General features: G+C 39.6%; 1 protein-coding gene across 3 annotated transcripts; it reads left to right on the top strand.

Annotated features, from left to right (window-relative positions):
- The first annotated feature begins 195 nt into the window (after nucleotides 1-195).
- xylt2 (xylosyltransferase II) lies at nucleotides 196-22,818 on the top strand. 3 transcript variants are annotated; one of them, XM_052552074.1, is made up of 11 exons: nucleotides 196-438; nucleotides 11,105-11,615; nucleotides 11,698-11,873; nucleotides 14,181-14,383; nucleotides 15,675-15,755; nucleotides 16,963-17,179; nucleotides 17,408-17,584; nucleotides 17,767-18,023; nucleotides 19,073-19,268; nucleotides 19,727-20,060; nucleotides 20,289-22,818. In XM_052552074.1, the coding sequence occupies exons 1-11, from the start codon at nucleotides 307-309 to the stop codon at nucleotides 20,609-20,611; spliced, it is 2,607 nt and encodes an 868-aa protein (XP_052408034.1). In that variant the 5' UTR covers nucleotides 196-306; the 3' UTR covers nucleotides 20,612-22,818. The 3 variants fall into 3 exon arrangements, with proteins under 3 accessions (XP_052408034.1, XP_052408036.1, XP_052408035.1); XM_052552076.1 differs by having other exon boundaries at nucleotides 253-438; nucleotides 20,292-22,818; XM_052552075.1 differs by having other exon boundaries at nucleotides 254-438; nucleotides 11,108-11,615.
- Nucleotides 22,819-23,981: the final 1,163 nt, after the last annotated feature.

Below are 23,981 nucleotides of genomic sequence, written 5' to 3'. Positions count from 1 at the left end.
ATTCGTATTATTTATTAAATAAAAAAAGAATAAAAAATTAAAGAAAAAATTACTTATTCTACATTCTCATAAACAATCATGAAGTTTTGAATCATGTGCTTCAATTATTATAATTTTTTGAGAGACTGACTCTCCATTTGATTCAGTCGAATCAGATTCATTTGGTTAAAAGACTCTGAACCACGATGCTTTCTCAAGGGGCACTGATCGAATCATCGTCTGATTCACAGAGTCGACTCCCTCCGAGTGAGTCACTCGCGGCTAACGTGACTCGCTGCTGCTATATATGCGCTTCACGGGGGAAAGATGGTCGCGAGCGCCCGTGTACAGAAGCTCCTAAGACGGTATAAACTCGCGATCGCGGCCGGTTTAACCATCTTACTGATCCAGGGACTGGTGGTATGGAGCCTGCGGAGTCTGGAGGAGGGAGAGGCTGTGGTAGGTGCTGTTTCACGCGGGCAGATCATGTCTCCGTGCTTCGGTCTCGCCGTTAGAGCTGACGGTTTCTGATAGAGTGCTAAGCTAAGCTAAAGCCGTCAGTCAGTCTCGTTAGTTGAACTGTTTCTCCAGTAGCAGCGGCGTCGAGTGTAAACAAACGCGTCGGTTGTGTTCTCGGAGAAGGTTATAGTGTATAAAACACACAAACAATGCAGTTGTTTTGATCAAGTGTTGTTTTGTGAATCATTTAGAGCGGTTTGTTTTGACCGGCTTTGGGTTTAAATGACTGGACTGACTTCATCCAGAACAACTCTATGTCTGTGAATCAAAACTTAGTTAACGTTAGCTGTCTACGCAGGCAGCAGTTTTGGTTAATCTTAGTATCAAACCCTAGAGAGCTACATATATAGACTTCGTTTTAGACATTATAATCGGGTTAGTTAATCTGCCCGCTGTGTGAGAATCTAGTGAAGCTTCTGACCATTACTAGTAGTATTAATGGTCCAACCTAAGACCCTTTCACACTGCACGTCGGACCCGCAATATTCCCGTAACATTGCCTGGTCGCCTTCTGTGTGAAAGCAACCACGTCCCGGAATTGATTACCGAATCGAACCCGGGTCGGGGACATAGTAACATTGCGGTAATCGATCCGGAACGAGCGCTGTGTGAACAAAAGCCAGATCTAATTCGGTATCGAAGTGATGACGCGCGTTATCGCGCGACTCTTTTACCGGCTGTTTTGAAGGAAGATCAACATTCGCGACGAAAACATATGTGCAAACTGTAATGAAGCAGAGATCAGTTAGTTCCTCACTTTCCGCGCTGACGCAGAGATCGTTTGCTTACTTCAGTTAAAGTATAACGTGCCTAGCGTTGTCGACTCGTACATTACACGTCACGCGCTGATGTCACGTGTCGTTACGGGATCTTCAGGGGTTGTGTGTGAAAGCACGCACATATACCGGGTCATCACTGGCAGTGTGAAAGTGCCAAATCTAGCGACCAGGGAACAATTACGGGAACACTTACCCCCTGTATTTGCCGGAATGGCAGTGTGAAAGGGGCTCTAGACAGCGTTTCAGAGTATCGTATGTCGCTCACTACTAGGCTTTGAGATTATAATACACCAAAATGGTGACTACACAACTGAAAATAAAAGTGAGTTTTCTCGGTCATCTACATTTGGTTCCCCAAAGAACCCTTCAGTGAACATTTCCTACTTTCTAAGTTCGAAAACTTTTTATTATTATTTTTAATAAAATAAATTCACCATTTTTTATTATTATTTTTAATAAAATAAATTCACCATGAATAGCATTATGGAATGGAAGGGTTCCATGGAGGTTCTTCGTTAACCCATCATAGAGGCTAATGAAGAACTTTTGTTTTTAAGTATATCAAGGCAACTCATGTTGGATACTATGTTTTGATGCCATCTAGTGAGGTCTAGAGTTCACAGCGTTATGTCCTTACAATGTAGTCTACTATCTTGTTAGAATAAAATCGCTGTTGACTCAGAATGTGTCTGTGATGCCAAAAATGCTGTCTAGATAGGGCACTTGCTAAGTTTTGAAACACCCTATAATTGAATCCATTATTCATAAAGTTAGGCTGTTCAGAGTTTTATAATACAGTGTTTCAGCAGTTATTAGAGCTTATATACTCATGTTCAGAAAGTTTAAGTGTGCATTAAATGTTCTGAATGCTTATTGCACAATTCAGCATATGCATGGATACATTTTTTTTTTTTTTTAATGGCCTTGTAATGTTTAATCAAAATGGCATAACTCCATCTTCTGGTGAAAACAGCAAATGTAACAAACATGAATATTTTTCATGGTTGTGAATTCGTACAATGTGATCTGGATGGAAATGTACGGTTTGGGGCATAATAGTCTTAAAAGCCAAGTGAACTACCTTACTAGGCAACCCTTCTAAACCAACCCTAATGCCTAGATAGAAAGCTTGCTAGGTTTTGAGACGCCACCCATAATTGAGTCCACTGTGCACAAAATGAGGCTGATTTTGCGAGGTGGTGTAACTTGAATAGAAAAGAAATATGCTTTGTTTTTGTTTTTTGAAAAAGCCAAGATTGATAGTCCTTCCCTAAACCTATCAGTTAATAGTGTGCAAGAAGATTGGACAAATTCATACGAATTAGCCTCCACTTAAGTGTTGTGTTAAAGTGAGTGCAGTAGCCACATCTCAAAATCCAATCACCAACTGCTAGAATATCAGAAATAAACTAAGTGTGACTGCAGCTCATAATGCGGCATAGTGTTTAAACATCTGAGGCGTCTCAAACCCCAGCTGGGTTGATTCAGGAATGATGATCATTGTGCCCTTGACCAAAACACTTAACCTCGGGTTAGTCCAGGATGACTGGCCCAGAACGAAGTGAACTGTAACTGTAGGAGAACTTGGAAGAAGCCTGCATAACTGAAAAGTCAATGAATAACTGTCTTCCGTTCAAGGACTCTCCAGTAATACGTGAACACATTTGAGAAAGGTTACGAGTTGTGACGGGTATCAGGAATGTGCTGTCGTGTCTGGATTCCTGCTCCACGTTTACTTCACCGATCTATGAGAGCATGAGGAGGCTTCAACTGAAACTTCTTACCAATTTTTAACATGTTCTCTTAAGGCTTTTAGTATTCAGCTTTCTTTACTGTTTATTTGAAGTCCTCATTCACATTAGGAGATAATGCGCACATACATTTATGGTCTGAAGATTTGGTTGAGATGACAGTGGACTGTGTGAATGGAGAAAGTCCCAAAGTGTCTGTTGTGGGACGTTTCGCATGTTTGTGTCAATGCTTCCCTGCTGTTTCTCTCCTAATTGGCTCTCATGGGAATGAAATCTACCATGTGTCTCTTTCTCTGTACTGATTCCTGTAGTGGACACCTACTGCATATATTAAAACCTAAAAATGCTGGGTTAAATACAACCCAGTGCTTGGTAAAATATGGACCGAACCCAGCAATTGGGTTGTTTTGACCCAGCGGTTGGGTTACTACCCTGAAGAATTTTACCCAGCAGCACTGGGTTGTATTTAACCCAGCCATGCTGTTGCACTGTTCTCTAATTCAAGAGCTCTGCATGTTTGATTGCTAAAGAAGGCTTTCTTTTCAGTGGCCATTCTTCAGTGAATGTAACCCTGCAGGTGTACAGGCCAGCGAGAATGATGTGCTATTCAGCCCCAAGGTGTCCTAATGTCAGCTGTCGCCTGGCTGCAGAATCTAAAACTCACACGAAGACTTAAAGCCAAAGTATATTTCAGTTTGGTGCAGGCAGTTTGCATATGAATAACTAATAACACACAACCGAATGACTTCTGACAGCTTCTTCTGCAAATAGCTGTTTGTGTGAACTTAATGACCTGCACCCAGATAATGAAGACCCTTTACGCACTAGTCGACTAACTGATTGTTTGGTGACGAGTCGAGCGTGCTAATTGATCTATGCACAAGAAGTTGTCCTTATTCCAACCATGGCACATCTGCAAGCTTCTCTGACCTCTCCCTCTATCTCTGAGTCTCTGTGATGAAAAAGCCCATTGATTTGGCAGCCTTTGAGTTCCTGCAGGACAGGTCATGTGATGTTGCAGTGACCTGTGCTGCTTACAGAGGGGATCAGAAGGACTTTAACAATTCTGATTCCTCTTTAACGATTCAGATTCCTTAAAGGGACAGTTCACACAAAAATGAAAGTCCTGTCATTTACTCACCCTTATGTCGTTCCAAACTTGCATGAGTTGCTTTCTTATGTTGAACATAGAAAATATTTTGAAGATTGCTGGTAATCAAACTGTTGGTGGTTGCCTTTGACTTCCATAGTATTTTTATTTTTTTTTCCTACTATGGAAGTCAATGGCAACCATTCTCTGCCAGCAGGAGGCGCTGTTGTAGCAGGAGATATATCGGTTTCGCCGGTGACGGCTGTAATGAAATGAGCCCTGCTCACAAACGCTACTTTATCAGGCATTACAGTAAAGACTAAATTTAAATGACATCAAAGCTTTTCTGATGACCGTAGATTCTATAACGTTTAAATGATCTCTCTAATTCTGAGAAAAGCAAATGCTATTACAAAAGCAAAACTGCATTCACTTTTAGAATTTTTTTTTTTTTTTTTTTTTTTACCTAATGCGTGACAAAAACATTGACATCCGTTCAAAATCTGCTTGATTTCTAATATTCTTATAATAAACCGAATATTGAGGCACTAATATAGTTATTGTTCTGGGAGCAAATGGGCCTTTAGTCTTGTGTTTTCATTCAAATGACTTGCAAGACTTATTTAAAGGAGCAAAATGTCATGAAAATAATTAGCTGGTAGAATTTTTAGACCAGATAATGAATATGTTTCATTAATTTGTTCAAACTTCTTTACCTAATGTGTAAGCTGCACCCAGTGTAGGCAGATCTATGACAACAGCTCCTCAAACCCTGTTTTGTGGGTTATTTCTGAGTGTATGAAGTACACACTCGTGAGAGGCAGTGTGCAGACAGCTGCCATCTGATTGTCAGCTATGAGATGTTGTTTTACGTCGCCCTTTATGCTGTAAGTTTTGTGCAATCTTCTGGGTATAAAATACTGTTTTTAGCAAAATAACAGCCCTAACTCTACTCAGTAAAATGTCCAATTATAGTTATATTGCCCTAATTCTATTAAATGAATTATATTTATCTAAAATATTGAATCATATTTATAAATATAAGCTCTAATATTTCTAATAATGTATATAGTCTGGCTGTTCATTTGTTTCACTGAGCTCACTGCAGTGTATTCTGGGATTGTCTTCTCCACAATACTGCATATATTGGCAACTCACTGTGTTTTGAAGCAAAGCTGTTGGTTTGGCGCTTGAAAGTCCAAAGCGCTTCTGTTAATGAGGCCCGCTGGTGCTGTATGGACTGACACGGGTCTAAGGCTGCTGGTCACTCCTCTTCCATTGTTTTTCTCCAAAGTTTGTAGGCCTGTAACTCAAAAAGTATTACAGATAGCTCGATGCCCTTTTAGTTATTGGGTCTTAACAAACTTTCCTTTTGGCATCTTCATTTTAAAGGCACTACATTGGTACGATTCCAGAGATAATGCAATTTCAGTAAGTCTCTGGATGTAAATAATTTAATTGTATGCATTTTCAGTGGTCAAAAACCAAATGTGGGTCACTTTGCATAAGAGGAATGTCCGGAGAACAAATAGTGTTGAAACTAGAGATGTATCTCATCTACTTCAGTCAGAGCAACTGCATTGAACGTACCTGTCTGAGTGCCATAAATATTCTTTTTCAAAAGTTTTCATGCCTATAACTCAAGAAGTATTAAAGGTATCGCAATATGGTTTTAGATTCTAGTTCTTAATCAACATTTCTTTGGGAATCTTCATTTTCAAAGTCCTACATCATTCAGTCCCAGAGATTTGGGCATCTCAGTGAGTCTCCATGTCCAGATTTGATTACATGGCTCGTCATGTGTGGAAAAAACAATAAAAAATTTAAGAACAAGTAAAACCCAAGTGCACTAGACAGATTTTTGCGTTTCACATTATTTTCTCCACTGTGGCACCATAGAGACCATTTCTCCCCAAAATATTTAAGCTGAAGTAGCCAAAGTAATTTGCATTCCTACTTGACTTGGTTCTTGGATGACTAGTCCACAATCTGAATATGGATAAAGTAGGCATCAGGCATATCAGGCTGACTCTGAGAGCAAAAACATGGAGAATCCTTCAATGATGAGACTAAATTTAGCGCAAATTGCAGAAACTCTTGTCAGAAAGCTTCTTCATTTGGCTTCAAGCTGCGTCAGTGCTGGGACAGACGCCCAGAGCCACTGGGATTTCAGTTAATCAATGTCTGGCACTTGTGCTGTCTAACAGTAAGAGCTGTCCTCGCTCTGATCTTATTTTCACATTAGCAGGGGTCTCGCGTTGAGCATTACACTGAGATGTGTGCAGTCATGTGATCATCTGGGTTTGCTGAGGAAACGTGTAGCATAATGGAGTTGTTTAGGACTGTGGGGCCAAGTCATTGTGTTTGTGCTCAGCGCTGGAGTATCGCTGGCAGGTGTGCTGATAAGGCTTTTCTCGCGCTGTTCTTAGGTTTGCTTTGCTCTGCACACATCCGTGTTTAGGACACAGTGTCCGCACTGACATTCTGGATGTGATGAAATCTGTTTGTGTGTGGTATGTGCACATCAGTTGCTGTAATAACATCTTAAACATCATTACGGTGTCAAAACTTTCTTCCGCTGCATGATCTGAGAATATATAGGTCAAAGGTCCCGTTAATTCGATTTAATTATTTTCTGAAAATCATGTAGTTTATTTTTTTTACCATGATTTACAGAAGACACCCGCTAAAATGTTATTCAGTTTAACAATATTTCATATACCAAAAAGTCTTGTCGGGAATATTTAGAACAAGAATCATTAGCTGACATTAAAATACTCTTATTTAAAGGGATAGTTCACTGTAAAATAGAAATTATGTCCTTAATGACTCACCCTCATGTCGTTCCAAACCCGTAAGACCTCCGTTCATCTTCAGGGAACATATTAAGGTATTTTTGATGAAATCCAAGAGCTTTCTGAACCTCCATAGACAGCAGCTGAACTGAAATGTTCAAGGCCCAAAAAGGTAGTAAGAACACATTTAAAGGGGTTATATGATGCATTTTTAAAATTGTCCTTTTTCTTCTGGAGCGTTACAAGCTCTTGGTGCAGAAAGAAGATCTAAGTTGCAAAGACCAAAGTCTCAAATCCAAAGAGATATTCTTTATAAAAAAATACTGTCTCATTCTAATAGCCCCCACATCTCTACGTCACTGTGGGAGGATTTACATAACGCTGCCCAGATGGTCACACTAAGAAAGAAGGCCTACCTTTTATTCTCGTTGTAGTAAATTAAAACCACTAAATACTAAATGATCTATGTTCATTAGTTTTTTTCAAAAGGGAAATACTGACATGGTTGTTTGCAAAGCAGAGGTCACCTTTTTAATTCCAATAGTCTTTATTATTATAATTTTGTGCTTTAGTATTTATCACCATGTTATTTTTGTTTTAAAAGGCAGCAATAAATAACAATTTGATACCTAGAGCATGTGTTTGTAAACATTATAAATGCATAATAATCCTCATAATCGTAAAACCGTGGTTATTTCTCGGACAACAATCGTACCAACAAAATCTATAATCGCTGCATCCCTATTTATTAGTCCCGTTGAATCAGTGAAAGCAGTTAAATTTTCTGTTTATTCAGATGCAGCTATATAGGCATTTCGAGAATTTCTTCTTCGGTGCATATACAGATTTTCAGCACGAGAGCGCCCTCTGACCTTCGGGTGGAGATCTACTGCTGATCACAGAACTGTGCTTCACTGAGAGATACTCATGACAAGCACAGCTTCTGCCTAAGCTCTTCATTTCGATTAATGTGAAGCCCTAAAAGCAGTCCCTTCTGCCTATTCTTTTCTTTCTACAAGGAAAAACAAAAGTGTTCTGTAACTGGTCTCCACTGTGGTATTATCAACAAATTGCTTAGCTAGTAAAAAATAAGATAAATCTCAATAGGCTTAAATATATAGACAGTCAGTGACACATAAAGCTACGCCATTTCAGACATAGCAAACAAACTATTCTGTATTGTGGGTAATGAGGTGTTTATATTGAATGTGTTTTCTGTTGTCTTTTCACTAGCAGATGAGTGCAGAGAAAGGTGGAAGTCTCTTAGAGACACCTACAGAAGAGAGAGAAGGATGGAGTCAGAGAGGAAGAAGAGTAGAGCAGGTGTGAGCAGTGTTTGGCCATGTGGAGTCATGGGCTTCCTCAACCCCTTCCTGTAAGATAGATGAATACGGTAGGGGTGTCGGGGAAGCACTGACTCCAGAGGAAAGAGAAGATGCCATGGCCGGGCACAGTCAGGCAGGACAGACAACACACACACACACACACACACACACACACACACAGTCTGAGAGAGAGCCTGAGCCAGTTCAGCCTTCAGGTTCAGGAAGGACCATCAAGCCCGAGCCAGTCCAGCGTTCAGGGACAGAGACCACAATGAGGAGAGGATGCTAAGAGTTTTGGAGGGCACTCCTCAGGAGGACAGTGACAGTTTATTTTTCAAAAGCTTCCTGGGGAACTTCAGGACGCTGTCATTGAGGACCAGGCAGGATTTAAAGTTCCAAATTCACAAGCAGGTGTATGAAGCACTGTGTCTGGAGGCTGGACACTGAACACTGGGGAGAGAGTTATGGGGGAAGCAGTGTGAGGGGTGTTAGTACGTTTATTTCCCTCGCGGTCTTGTCAGCTGCACCTTGTACCGTCTTCCTCAGACACAATAAGCCTTGTATGAAAGATTTTGTTCCGTGTTAAAAAACTGTGTTAAAAAATGTTTACTTTTCTGTATATATGTATTTTTTTCAAATATTTAGTATATTTTATTATTTTTAAGTTAATGTCCTGGCAATAAAATAGAAGACATTTCTGGTTATATGTGTTTTATATTATAAATGTATCATATTCTACCATATCATATTGAAAATGTGTTGGGGAACAAGGTAAAAAAAAAAAACATACTTCCATATGTACTTAAAGTGTTCCATTTTCATACACTAATTTTGTACTTGATATACTAAAAATAATTCTTTAGTAAGGCAAGGCAAGTTTATTTATATAGCGCATTTCATACACAAAGGTAATTCAAGGTGATTTGAATAAAAGAAGAGTCAGTGGTTATAAAAAAATAATCACAACAATAAAATGATTTCAAAATTAATTTAAGAGGTTTAAAATGAATTTACAACAAGAATAGAATATGATTATACTTAAAATACAGTGCAATCAGTTCCAACATCGCACAGTGCTCATTCAATAAATCCACAGCTAAACAGATGAGTCTAGATTTAAATGTGACTAGTGTTTTAGCACATCTGATCTCTCTGATTCCAACTGTGGTAACTAAAGGCGGACTCCCCTTGTTTGTGTGAACCCTTGGTATTTCTAACTGACTCGATCCTAGTGATCTGAGTGCTCTGTTAGGTTTATATTCAGTGAGCATATCTGAAATATATTTCGGATATGTACTCAACTGTGCTATAATGACAACTCATGAATATGAACTAAAATGTTTTTTTATCGTACTATCTCTGTAGCACTTTTGAAGGAGAGTTTCAAGTGGTACATAAATACATTTTCTAAATACATTTGTAGCACAATTTAGTTCATATTTAGGGTGTCTCACAAATAGCACAGTTGAATACATTTTGATGTTCTTAAGATTATCTTAATTACTAAAGAAGAATCTGTAGTATATTAATGATAATTAAAGACCAAGGCTAGTAAATGTCTCCTATAATGTTGAAATTAGACTAGCTCTTAACCATGAACACAAAAGCCACACAAATAGCTTTTAATTGGTTTATTTCGTTAGCAAACCTGTAACTACAATACAGTTCTTTCCACCAATCAATTTCTCACTTTCACATTTAAAACATTTAATGAGGTTCATTTATAACGTTCCACTCTTTGTGTTTAGTTCGCACAAGACCAACAAGCTTGTTTGCTTTGCGACGCTTTTAAATACAAGATAAGCGTTCGGCCTACGTCAGAGCGTCCATGAATCTTTCCACAGCGTTGTTGGCAGGGCGGCCAGAGTGATTTTTTTTTACACTCTCAATGGCAGTGGTGTGAATGCACAGCAATATCCACAGATTCATATGAACAGCAGAACAATAAAATTGCAGTTTACCTTCAGGCATAGTAGCACAAAATCATAGCTGTATACAAACATTTACGTTGCATGCAAGTGTGTTTTTATGTCAATTTTCTAGTGATATAATTATGTTCCTACATCAAATTGTTGTTGAAATATAAACATAGTGCAAATATTAAGCAGATCGCTCCTTTTTAGAGTGAATTTTTGAACTATCGCGCTATGGACGGACGCAGAAGGGCATTCCTGAGCTAAATGTAACATTGTTCCCATCTAATGTACATTCATGTGTATTTCATACAGTAACTACTTGTATTAGGTGATTGTTCACTCGCTTCTTGAATAGAGTTGGCTACAGTGAGCTGACATCAGTGACATGCCAAATTAAAGAGCACCAAAACTATTCTTCTTGTTTGAATTACGTAAAAAGTTTCAATAGACTCAAAAGTAACAAGGAACAATGCACAATTCAGTTAGGGGACTGGAGGCATGCATCTCAGTTTAATACACCATTTAACAACAGCTTTGCTCTTCAGCTGATGATTTCCCACAGTGAAACACCCAATAACTCTTGCTAACGCAGGAAATCTTAACGCTCCTAAAACATGCCACCGTAAGATAATGGCTTAAGATAAGTGTTTTTCTGTGTTGGCAGAGCTTCTTCTGTGAGTCACTACCCTCATTACATAGTACCTCTGATTCCCGCCACTAAATGATGCTAAAAATAGCCACGATTGGAGCCAGGGAAATGACAAATGAGAAACAAAGCAGACACGTTGTGCCTCTGGGCTCCCTGAAACGTCAGCAAGTTTGTTCTCCGAGTGTGAATTATCCATCTGTTCCTCCTCTGAGAATAAAGTTTGATCCTGTTTTCTCGTTTGCGCTGATGTGGCGGGATCTGGTATCACACCTCTGATTTATTTACTCTGTTTCCTTCTCAGCAGAAACACAGGGGGTCGAAGTTGCCCGACCACAATGGGCAGGAGCAGAAGATGCACCCTGTGGTCTTTGAGAGGCAAAACGCCCTGTCAAAGGTAAACCACGGGCAGTCGAGGCAGCGCAAGGATCAGCCAGCCGTCACCACCATCATCAGAAGAGCGTCTAAACGGAGAAACAAGCCCTCTTTGAAGGACAAGAGTCTGGGTGGTCCGGAAGACGGAGTGGCTGCCCATTATGATCCCTCGAGCAGCCGTAACTTCAGCGAGACGCGGGCAGGGGACATGGCCAAAATCCATCTAGCAGCACCAGGAGAGCCGGGCAGCGTTGAGGGTGCTCCTCAAGTCCCCAGCAGTGACTTTGTGCCCAAATGTGAGATCTCGGGCAAGGACGCCCTGTCTGCCCTCCACCGTGCGGGTTCACGGCAGTGCAGACAAGAGATCGCCAACATCGTGTGCCAGCACCAAGCGGGACAGCTCATGCCTCAGTCTCTGCCTCAGTTCTGCCCTCAGCATGGTAACTGCATTCCTTCAATCATTAGATCCTCATCCAGTCAGGCTTCAAATTTCAAGTTTTTATTCTTCTCGTCCATCTTTAGTGATCTCCAGTGCGGTCCAGCATGCAGATTTCACTGACACGGACCTCTCTAAGGTGGAGAACCCAGTCAGGGTGGTCTTCATGCTGGTGGTTCATGGACGAGCAGTCCGACAGTTGAAACGTCTCCTCAAAGCCATCTATCACAAAGACCACTTTTATTACATCCATGTGGACAAGGTAAGTTAGCACACAACAGGTTTATTTTTCCATTGAGATCTCACTGAAAGAACAGCCTCATGAACCATAAATTCATTATAACAAGGGTCTCGGTTTGAGCAATATTTTGCAGCAAAATCCAGCCAGTTTTGGGTGAAGGTGATATATTTCACTCATAGATTTCACCACGTTTATGTTGCTCATGTGGATTGAAGCAGTATGGCTTCTTATCGTTTTATATATCGCTACATTTTTAACAATAGACAATGGAACATTTTCTGGCCAGGTTTTTCTGAAATTCTCCTAACATGACCGCAACAAGGCTACGTTTACACAAGAAGGATGTAATAAAAAATGGAAACGTTTTTCCTTGCGTTTTTAATAAGTTTCACGTATACACAACAACATTTTCAAAATGATTTGCGTTTATACATATCAACAAAAACTCTGTATTGGTATGCCAGGCCAGTAGTTGGCGCTGTCACCTTGTTAGTGAACAGTACCTGTAGAGAAGTGACGATTATATGATGAATCAACACTGTTGGTTGTAATATTGGTGAAGTAAATCCACACTTTGCTGAAGAAGCATTAGCAAACTCTTAAACCGCAACAACAGTGCCATCTAATCCACCATTGTTGTGTATGTTTGTTAGCACTTGCCTTTAAAATCGACACACATTGCGCATTTCTACATACCTAACACGTACTAAACATGCGTTTACAATCTGAGTTTTTGAAACTTTTTGAAAGAGTCAATGAATAGCTGAGTGGGACTTGCCTACATTGTCTGTTGTGTAGAATCAGTGGGTAGATCATGACATTTACTTCAGACTGCTGAAATAGAAATCACTGTAGATTCAGCAGTGGTGAAACAACGTTGACATTTGAATGTCAACAGCAGATTCAGATTTATTTGTTTTTGTGAAGAATGAGAGCTGCTTTCCAGAGAGATATTCCAGAGCAAACAACTGGGTTATACTGTAAGTGCTAAAATATGCTTATTTTCTGTCATAAAGTGTGGTTCGTGTCCTCAAGGTTGGGTTTCATTTAGGAATACACCAAAGTTTTAGGTAAAACTTTAGTATAGGGCCCAATTCTCACTAAGTTGCTTATTAGCATGCCTGTTATTAAAATATTGTTTGTTGGTACATATAAAGTACATATTCTGCTTGACCATATTCTACATCCCCAATCTTACCCAGTATATAAACTTAACAACTACCTTACTATTAAGCAGCAAATTAGGAATTTGTCTATCCAAAAATCATAGTTAATGGTTTAATAACAAGAATTTGACCTTAAAATAAAGTGAGACCAAATTCTTTAGCTGCCGAAAGAAAATCTTTTGAAAATCTTGACTTGAAATATGACCTAAAAGATCTGCAAAAGATCGAAAAGCAAATTTTCGAAGAAAAAGCAGTGACTACATAATATTATCTAGATTTAATTAAATACAAACAATAAATAATTGCATTTGTATATGCTCCTGCATTCTCAATGTCAGAAAAACAAGACCTCTTGTGTAGTATCTTTAAAAGCAATATTACACTGATCATTACTGACACATGCAGTTATAGTCTAAAAATGTAAACAATATTTCAGCATTTTAAAATTGCTGGAGTCTGTATTTTATTGTCAAGTCATGGCAATTACAGAGAGTTTGTGAACATTTATATTTCACATAAAACTTTGTATAAAATTAACATTGGTTTCAGGTTTGGCTCAGGCTGTGCAGAATGCTTGGCTTCGGTCGAGATTTTGGTTTTTGATTCTCTGCAAACCACAGTCCAGCCCAACTAATCATAGGGTGAATGAACTTTGACCCAAAATGAACTGAACAGTTCCACAGCAAACTCTTTAGTACCCTTAAAAACAGCCCTATGGATCCGTGTTTTGATTTGAGCTGAAGTGTAGAGAAGCTCAGTGGCCATCAGCTCACATGCTGGAGAACCAAGGCTTGTGTAGAGCTGAAGTTTGTCAGCCTGTTGCTGGAGGAGCACTTCTCTCACACCTTGATATGATTTGGCACAACATCTGCTCCGTCTCTTCCTCTCTATAAGTCTGTCTCATCTGATTTTAGTATTTAATTTGAAGCTATTTCAGGTTTTATCTTCTTAAAAGTAAAGTCTTTCAAAGCTAAACTGAATTCCTGACAAGAAATCTTCCCGCTCCCAGCAGCAGAACCGTGATGACTGCTAGAACTGCACTACTGCACTAACATGATTTGAAATATTTATTAAATCATTTACACAAACAGTGAAAAGCCATGATACACTCATCTTCAAGACCATTGGAGATGTTTGAAGACTGTTATATTGTGCCTTGCAGCGATCAAACTACATGCACCGGGAGGTGCTGCAGATGGCGAAGATCTACCCCAATGTGAGAGCTACACCCTGGCGCATGGTCACCATCTGGGGTGGGGCCAGTCTGCTGAAGGCTTACCTGCGCAGCATGCATGACCTGCTGTCCATGCTGGACTGGAAATGGGACTTCTTCATCAACCTCAGTGCCACCGACTACCCCACCAGGTCAGCATCGCTCTGAGAAAGAAGTGTGATAAAGTCAGTTCTACTGCAGTTTTTAAAGTCATTCGCTGACTACGTAGACCTGGGGTTCCCTAACTTTTTTGTCAACCGAACCTATTAGACATAAAATATTTAGGCTACTTTAAGTCCCTCTGAGATTTTAAGTTTAAATCTTAATATTTCAATAATTAAACAGCACGTTTGCATTTTGACTGTTCTCATGACATGCAAGTATACAGAGAGTGTATTTTTTAGTAAGTGCTTTCATTGTTTTTATTTAAAAAGTATTTAAATGTAATTATTATTATTAGTCTTGTCTAAAGATAAATATAAAAGGACAATACTATTGAAAATGGTACTGTGAAATAAATAAAAAAATGATAATCACTTTATTTTACACTGTAAGTTTAAATTTGAATGATCTGTTGTAAATTCTTTAGTTTTAAACATCAAAGTCTCGAACTTTAAACATTTCTAATACTTGAAATTTTATTTTGATTGCATGCTGTAAACTTCGGTCCACAACATTTTTTGGAAAATATGCAAAGCATATTGAGCATATTTCATTACCCAATATAAATATTAAAGTGGTATCTCACCCAAAAACGAAAATTCTGTTATTAATTCCTCAACCTTATGTCGCTTCGAACACGTAACGCCTTCGTTCATCTTTGAAACATGAATTAAGATATTTCTGATGAAATCCGAGAGCTTACTGGCCCTGCATAGACAGCAAGGGAACTACCTCGATCAGGGTTTAGAAACGTAATAAGGACAAAAATGGTCCATGTGACTTCAGTGTTCAACCGTAATTTTATGAAGCTACGACAACACTTTTTGTGCACAAAGAAAGCAATCATTGCTATAAGGTCAGTGAAAAAAACATGAGATACTGATTTAAGAGATACATGTGGAGGGACCTTCCCTTGAGCTTGTGTCTGAAGACGTGAAGTCAGAGCCGCTCTCGTTGTGTGCTAGTGTGATGATGCTGGCAAATCGGTCTCTTTCTCTCCAATCTGTTTCGGGAGGATTTCTCTAACACATCAGAGCCTTACAATTTCACAATCCTTCCAGCTGTTGATGCTTTTTCTTTTTTAAAGCAAGCTAAATAAGCCAAATCGGTGTACGTGGCCTGATGCACATGTAGACGTTGATACCGACCAAATCCTGTCAGCAGGAGCTAAATCCTTCCAGATGAAGACTTCACCCACGCCACCCTGCAGTCAGCACTGGGTTTCTGACATAATCCCTCACTTTTATCTCTCCTCTCCTCTCTCACTATCATCTAAAACAGGACCAATGATGAGCTCGTGGCTTTTCTCTCCCAGAACCGTGACAAGAACTTCCTGAAGTCTCACGGCAGAGAGAACGCAAGGTAAACTCATTTTAGATTCAACTCTAAAGGGTTATTCCAGGTTGGGTAACTTGTTCCCTGATTTACTGTCTGTATCTAGGGATGCTCTAAACGCATCACAGATTATCTACTTTGATTGTGAGTGGGGATTATGCCATTTTTATGTTTCTTTGGATCAGAGTGAATTCATTCATTGAAATGTTTGAATTCATTCACAGAATGAATCAAACTTGGCTTATTGAAGCATTTCTGTTTTGATGATCTCTGTTTTCGTACTCACAAATTATAAGCCTTCAGGAAACTTGATGTCCAAACAGTATGCATTAAAATCATTGTTCTATTCATACTGTTGCCTAATTAACAGTTAAATCATTTTTAAAATAATAAATTAATATTCTTATTCTGCAAGGACACACACAATTTTCTTTTTCTTTATCTAATTATAAAAAAAGTAAAATAATTATGATTATTATGAAATAATTATTTTGCTTTCATGTGTTAGAAAAAAACGTATTTATTGACAAGTGGTATAATGGGGTTAAAAAACCTTTACCTGTATGTAATGCATGTACAAAAAATTTGCAAACATTCTTTAAAAAAATATAGAATATTTGAATCATGAATATCATAGTTTTATTTGAGTTTTCCACTTTAAATATAAATAAAACAATAAACTTCTTCTATCCTTGCCATGCCTAAAAGTAAAACAGTAATTAAATTTAATTTAATTAAAAACATTAGATTTATGCATTTAGCAGATGCTTTTACCCAAAGCGACTCAGTGCGTCCAGGCTATCAATTTTAACCTATCATGAGTTCCCGGGGAATCGAACCCACAACCTTACGCTTGATAGCGCTCTACCACTTGAGCTACAGGATCACAGTAATGTTTTAAAAAGTGAAACTTACTAATGCTTTACACACTGGTCTACAAGTGTCCTTTTTATCATTTCCTGTTTGTTTGTTAGATGGTTGGAGTTTTGTTTGGTTTATCACAATGATTTGGATTTGGAGGTCAATAATAAAAGACTGGTCCAAACTATTTTTATAATTTTTTTTTTCTTTCTGTTCAGGAATTTCAGCCTTTTAATGAGAGCCTCGTTTGGCATTTTCTGTCATTCATTATCTTGACACTTTTGACATGCCTCAAATAAATAATGCAACCCAACTAGCCATGACAGTGTTTATCATGACATCAGTCACCATCCTGCTCTCTCCTGTCACGTAGGTTCATTAAAAAGCAGGGTTTGGACCGGCTGTTCCACGAATGTGACAACCACATGTGGCGTCTGGGCGAGCGCACCATCCCCGAGGGGCTGGAGGTTTCAGGAGGCTCGGACTGGTTTGCCCTCACGCACAAGTTTGTGGAGTATGTGGTAAACTCACAGGACGAGCTTGTGACGGGGCTCAAGCAGTTTTACACCTACGCTCTTCTGCCTGCTGAGGTAATAAAATAAATAATAAAATAAAATAAAAAATTGAATGGCCCATTTAAAGAAGCAGGATGAATCACTATTATTGTTGTGGCTTAATCTGGTTGAATCATAAATTCACATCTCTTAATGGGTTTACTTCATGTTAATTTTATTTAATTGGCACAGCAGTGAGCTGTAAACATTAAGCGCTTTGTCCCTGAGGGTATATTAAGGGATTCCTCTCTCTCTGGTTTTCAGTCTTTCTTTCACACAGTGCTGGGAAACAGCCACATGTGCGATACTTTGGTCGACAATAATCTGCGCGTGACCAACTGGAACCGGAAATTGGGCTGCAAGTGCCAGTATAAGCACATTGTGGACTGGTGTGGCTGTTCACCAAATGACTTCAAACCCTCAGACCTCGTCAGAATACAGGTCAGTGAACAGTGAAGTGAGTCAGAAGCCACACAATATTGAAACGATCACAGCAGGCCACATTCACTAACCATGCATATTGCACAGTAGAATGGAAATCAGTGGCTTTCTTAGCAAATTGGCTTTTCTTTCTAGATCATTGATGTTGACACCACCTTAAATCCTCTTTTCTCCCATGACAGCAACTAACACGACCCACGTTCTTCGCCCGTAAGTTTGAGTCCACAGTGAACCAGGAGTCTATTGAGATTCTGGACAATCATCTGTATGGACAGTACCCTCCAGGCACAGTGGCACTGAAAGCGTACTGGGAGAGCCTATTCGAGCAGGCTGATGGGGTCTCGTCCCTCAATGATGTGGCCCTCACGGCGTACTTTGCCTTCTTTAGACTGGGCCTCCGTAAGCAGAAGACCACTCAAAGCAGTTCTGAGGCCTGCAGGTGACAATCCCAACCATCCAGTCCATCCCAATTACTTGTAATCAGTCAATTCATTCTTCCAGTCAGTCCCTCCATCCCTCATATCCATTGCTTAAATCCACCCCTCTATTCCCAATCCATCCATCTATCCAGTCCATCCCAATCGTTCTATTCCAATCCATCCCTCCATCAAAATCCATCCTTTCATCCCAATTCATCCATCTTTTCAATCCATCTAAATCTTTCTATCCTTAACCTTCCCTCCATCAAAATCATCCTTCCATCCCAATCCATCCATCTTTTCAATCCATCTAAATATTTATCTATCCATCTATCCAATCCATCCCAGTCCAAACCATCCCTCCACCAAAATTATCCTTCCATCTGTCCCTCCACCCCAATCCATTCATCTATCCAGTCCATCCCAGTCCTTCCAGCATAATCCACCCCTCCATCAAAAGCTATCCTTCCATCCATTAGTCCACACCAATTCCTCTATACCAGTACACCTCTCCATTAAAATCCTTCCATCTCAATCCAATCCATGGGCTTGGCAGGGCTTGGAAACTTCAGTCCTGGAGGCCCACTGTCCTGCACAGTTTAGCTCCAACCCTACTCAAACACACCTGGACAAGCTAATCAATGTTTTCAAGATTACTAGAAAGCTATAGGTGTGTTTGATTAGGGTTGGAGCTAAACTCTGCAGGCTAGTGGGCCCCCCATGACCAAAGTTGCCCAGCCCTACTCCATCCCAATCTATCCCTCAATGATGTGGCCCTCGTGGCATACTCCTCCTCCTTTATATTAGGCATTCTTAAGCAGGAGACCATTCAAAGCAGTTCCAAGGCCTGCTGGTGACAGTCCCAACCATCCAATCCATCCACCCCGATTCGTTCCACCCAATCCATCCATTTTTCCAGTCAGTCTCTCTATCCCTTATATCCCTTACTTAAATCTACCCCCTATTCCTAATTTATCCATCTATCCCAGTCCCTCCATCTCAAACCATACATCCAGTTCTCCAGTCCAGTCATCAAATGATTAATCTGATTAATTGTTTTTACTCACAGGTTTGAACCTATTGGCTACCCCCTGTCTGTGCACCTGTATTTTTATGATGACCGTTTCCAGGGTTACCTGGTCAGACAGGAGGTGCAGAATGTGGTGACAAGGTCCCGTGAGATTCTGGAGGTGTGGGCTGTTCCTCAAGCAACTCTGCAGCTGGAACACAACCTTCATGAGTTTGAGCGCCTCAAACACCTTGAGGTGAGAAGAACAGGGAGGCCATTGTAAATTATTTTATATACTTCACAGTCACAATATAAAGGAAATAGATATGAATAAATTATTTGTTCTGTATTGTAACATACATTGGAGTAAAATGGATTACAGGGGGGAAGAAAGCACAGGGACTTTTTCTGTGCATTGGCAAATGATTGGATGGAGGCAGATCTGAATTCGAGCTTGCTATCAAATGTGAGGAGGGGTTTAAGAGGCCAAAATAATTAGAAGTAAACTATTTTTACTTCTAATCACAACATCAAAGTTGATTGTTTTTAACAATCCAGTTATGACATTTTAATTTAACATTATAAAGTAAAAAATGAAATGCATACATGAATCATCATTTACAAAAAGAGAAAGTGCTTTTAGAAAAATGTTAGAGTAAATTAATTCTGTAGTTCTTTAATATTGTATATTTTGTTCATGCTGTTTTGTACCAGGTCGGAACCGAGTGGGACCCAAAGGAGCGAATCTTCCGTAACTTTGGTGGTGTGATGGGACCTCTAGATGAACCAGTGGCAGTCCAAAAGTGGGCTCGTGGACCCAACCTGACAGCCACAATAGTGTGGATTGACCCAGCACACATAGTAGCAGCCTCCTATGACATCAGCATAGACGCTGAGGCCGAGTTTACGCAATACAAGCCACCGCTTCAGCGCCCCCTCAGGCCTGGAGTGTGGACGGTGCGTGTGCTGCGGTTGTGGGAGCGTGTAGCAGAAACTCGGTTTTTGGTCATGCCTCTGGCCTTCAAGGGACGTGAGCCCCTGCGCACAGGTAAGACATCAATGAGAAACATTACTATTTAAAACAACCATTTTCTATTTGAATATATTTTAACATATATTTTTTCAGGATTTATGTTGCAATATAAATGCGGTATACACATGCACCGTATCGAAAGCCCTGTACCGAAACGGTCCGGTACGAATACACGTACTGGTACACCCCTACTATCTAATGACCTTTATCTGTCTATGTTCTCTTCTCTTCTGTTCTCTTCAGAAGACCATGGTTGGGTACACGCAGGTCCACCAGGTAACGTGTATTTGGAGCAAAGCTTCCAGCAGCTGGCCCATGTGTTGAAGCTGCCGCCCAGTGAGCCCGCTCTGCAGGAGGCACAGAAGAAGACATCTCTGGTAGGGAAGCCTCTGGAGGCCTGGGTGGACAGCTCTGTCGACGCTTTCTGGGTAACGGGAGACATTTGCTCTGAGCAGACTTCCTCCTGTCCCAGCATTGGACTCTGTACCAAGACCTCTTGGAGTTCCTTGTCCCCTGACCCCAAATCAGAACTGGGGCCAGTCAAAAAAGACGGTCGCATTAGGTAGCCTTGCAAGCTCGAATAAATGGAGCAAAGCGCCGAAGGCCCTGAAGAACAGTCCACAAGAGTGATGTTTACGAGTCGTGGTCTTCAGACCGTCCCATTACTAGTCAAGGCACCTTCTGTGGAGTGCGGGAACTGGTTGAGGGTGAATCTACGAGAGGAAAAACATTTAAATTTGCACAAGAAGACTGCCAGAAGTGGACATGTTTGAGTCTTGCTTTTATAAATCAATGTTCAGATATAATCTAAATACGTTGTTACAAGGTTCGAAGTCTTATTAGCACATAGTTTACGGTGTGGGTTTGTGATACAAAGACCCAAAGCTCAACGATTTTACACTTTTATTCTTTGTTACGAGGAAAAAACTGTGCACATTATTTTCCTCTGTAAGACTGGTCAAAATTGGTATTTGAAGCTGTTGGAGACAAGTAGCCGGAGTCCTCTGGCTGTGTCGCTATGCTTCTTTTGAAGCATTAATCTCAAAAGTTCAGAAGCAGATTGAAGAAGTGCACTTTACTGTAAGAAAGAGCTCCTTCCTGATTGGCTGAGTCTCAGCAGAGGAGGCGGAGCTTGTAGAAGCATTATGAATTTCTGCCAATGGATTGATGTGTTCTCTCACTTTACGCGATTCAGCTGCTCGGAGACGCAGCACTGCATGGACTCATCGTATATAGCAACAAAACAAGAAGGAAACAAGAGTCTGTGACTTTGTCTTCAATGTCCTTTGAGTTGAAAAACACTTCATCTGGAGGACCTGCTTTGTCCGTTACTGCAATGTTTGCTCAGCGGCACAAAAATCGCAAAGTACGAGGACGCTTATTGAAATTATTGAGACTGCCTAAAGATCAGTATGTGATCTGTCGCTCATACATACACTTGTGCTTGTATAACACCACTTTACAGTATTTCACACTTAATTCTTGTCTTCCACTAGTTTGGTTCTCAACTACGAATAATTTCCTGAACTGTGTCCTAAACTGGAGCTGGACACAAGAGCTGGAGACTTGAGTTACTGCTCCAATTGTATAATTTAAAGGAATTTTTTACATGATCATGTCAGTCTTTTTGAATTTCTTCTATGGAACACAAACGAAGACCTTAAATGTAATGGTCAGATGATTGAATGAATGGAAACAACTTGTTTGCTGTATTTCAAGTCTTGAGAAACAAAGTTATTCTCTGAAAATCTCCCCATCCTCCTATAATATCGTCAAAGAAATCCCATCTCCACATTCAGAGTTCTGCCATTCGATGTCAAATTATGAGACATGGGAACCAATGGATTTTTGAAGGTTGAAAGTGTTGGTTGAATGGAACTTCAGTGGAGGTTTCATTAAAAGTTAATTTGTGTTGAAGATGAACTGAAGTCATACAAGTGTGAAATGACGTAAGTGAATATTCTAATTTTGGATGAGCTTCAGTTTGTTTCCCACACAAAGCTATCGTATAATTTCAGGACATTTAAAATAGTGTGCATGAGTCGTGTAGACTTCTTTGTGCTTTTTAGACCCTGACAGCTTCAGCAGCTTTTACGTTCTACTTCTTTTTGTGTTCCACTGAAGAAAGTCATTCAGGTTCAGACCTGTCCCTTTAAATTCAGATTGTAAATGATCAGTCTCCATTTTAATGTGTCATAGCTGGTTATTACTGTTTTTAACCGCCCACATTTGTCCATTTATGTCTGCTGTTTTACTTTCTTGCCTTTCATTGAAGACACTAGGAAACATAATGTGTCTTGTTCGACATGCTGCATTAATTTGGCAAATGCAATGCTTCTTTTACGGTAGATTTTAAGTGCCCCGTGTTTCAAAGGGGTTGTTTCAGGTTTTAATTTACTGAGCAAAAAACTCAGTTCTTTTGTGTTTTAGGTTTAAAGTGTCCTTTTTCTCTTGGTGTATGTGCTTCGGTGAAGCTTTTGTGGTATCAAAAGAAACAAGTGAAATTACATGTAAAGAATGGTTGGTTGAGTGAATTAATAAATGAATGAATGAATGAATGAATGCTATTTTTGGATGTAAAGTCATATTTTAACCTGTCGGTGAGATCTTGAGAATGCTGCTTCAGCTTTTGTTTTACGTCCATCATCAGTCTCACTGGGTCTCTGTGGGGTGTGAACACCAGTCTTAACCTGAAAGTTGGAGACCCATTGAACCCGAGCCGTTTTAGGGCCAATGGGCAGCAACCGATAACACAATAAAGATGTGAAAGCAAGTTACATTGTCATGTCTTGTTTATTTGTTGATTGGGAATATTTGCGATTTTATGTTTAAGCTGAATTTACACTATTGTAATTTGATTCACATTTTACTAATGCTTCTGTATACACTGGTCAAACGTGTGAAGACAGGAAGACTTGTATTCTGCATTTATTCAGTCAAAATACAGTAAAAACCGTAATAACATTTAAATTGAAAATATTTCAGCATCCTTACCCCAGTCTTCAGGATCACACATACACACTCATGTTTGTTTTTGTGAAAAGTGGATACATTTCATAGGCGTAATGGTTTTATACTGTACAAACTGTATATTCTATGGCCCTACACCAACCCTACCCCTAACCCTCACAGGAAACTTTCTGCATTTCTACTTTCTCAAAAAAAACTCATTCTGTATTATTTATAAACGTTTTGAAAAATGGGGACATGGGTTATGTCCTCATAAGTCACCCTCTCCTTGTAATACCTGTGTCATACCCATGTCATTATACAGAGTTGTGTCCTGATATGTCACAAAAACAAGAGCGCACACACACACACACACATATATATATAAACCAATATTGTTATGGTGAATTTTTGATGTCGTGCGTTGATGTTGTTTTATTGTATTAGAAACAGATGCCAATGAGGAATCTAATATCAATATGCTAATGCTAATAAAAGCATTAGCAAAAAAGTGATGGGTTGTTTTGTGGTGCAAGCTGATTTGTGTCACTATATGTCCTTGCATCCTGCTTGACAAAGCTACAGAAATCTGTATGATTACATCTTAATCATCTTTTGTGGTGAAAACTTCATGTAAGCTAACTGTCTGTCCCTCACTTAGCAGGCGGACCTGCATTTCCATTTAGTGAATAAAGTGTAAGTGTGTGAGTTTGAGCAAAGCATCCTACACTACAACGAAATTGTATTCATTTTTAAAAGCTTCATATATAGTTCAGAACTTTCAGCACAGCAGGAACTACCCGAAATGGTTTGCCACAGTGAGCACTATTGTGTACACTGCTATCATCATAAACATGTCCTGTATTACACGCCACAGGAAACACTACTGTTAAATATTTAATAGTGTAAACTTCATCATGTTATAAGAATGAATCTCTGGCATGAGTCATCATTGCACATCAGAGACAAGACACAAGGTAAGAGGCA

This window comes from Carassius gibelio, chromosome B3 (assembly GCF_023724105.1).
Source record: "Carassius gibelio isolate Cgi1373 ecotype wild population from Czech Republic chromosome B3, carGib1.2-hapl.c, whole genome shotgun sequence".
Lineage (NCBI taxonomy): Eukaryota > Metazoa > Chordata > Actinopteri > Cypriniformes > Cyprinidae > Carassius > Carassius gibelio.
The sequence above is the reverse complement of the archived record's forward strand: the minus strand, read 5'-3'. Positions and strand labels throughout refer to the sequence as shown.

Coding starts and splice junctions, on each gene's coding strand:
- xylt2 (XM_052552074.1), top strand. CDS start 307: ATGGTCGCGAGCGCCCGTGTACAGAAGCTCCTAAGACGGTATAAACTC. Junction 15,756..16,962: donor CACGGCAGAGAGAACGCAAG/GTAAACTCATTT, acceptor CCTGTCACGTAG/GTTCATTAAAAAGCAGGGTT. Junction 18,024..19,072: donor AGCAGTTCTGAGGCCTGCAG/GTGACAATCCCA, acceptor TTTTACTCACAG/GTTTGAACCTATTGGCTACC.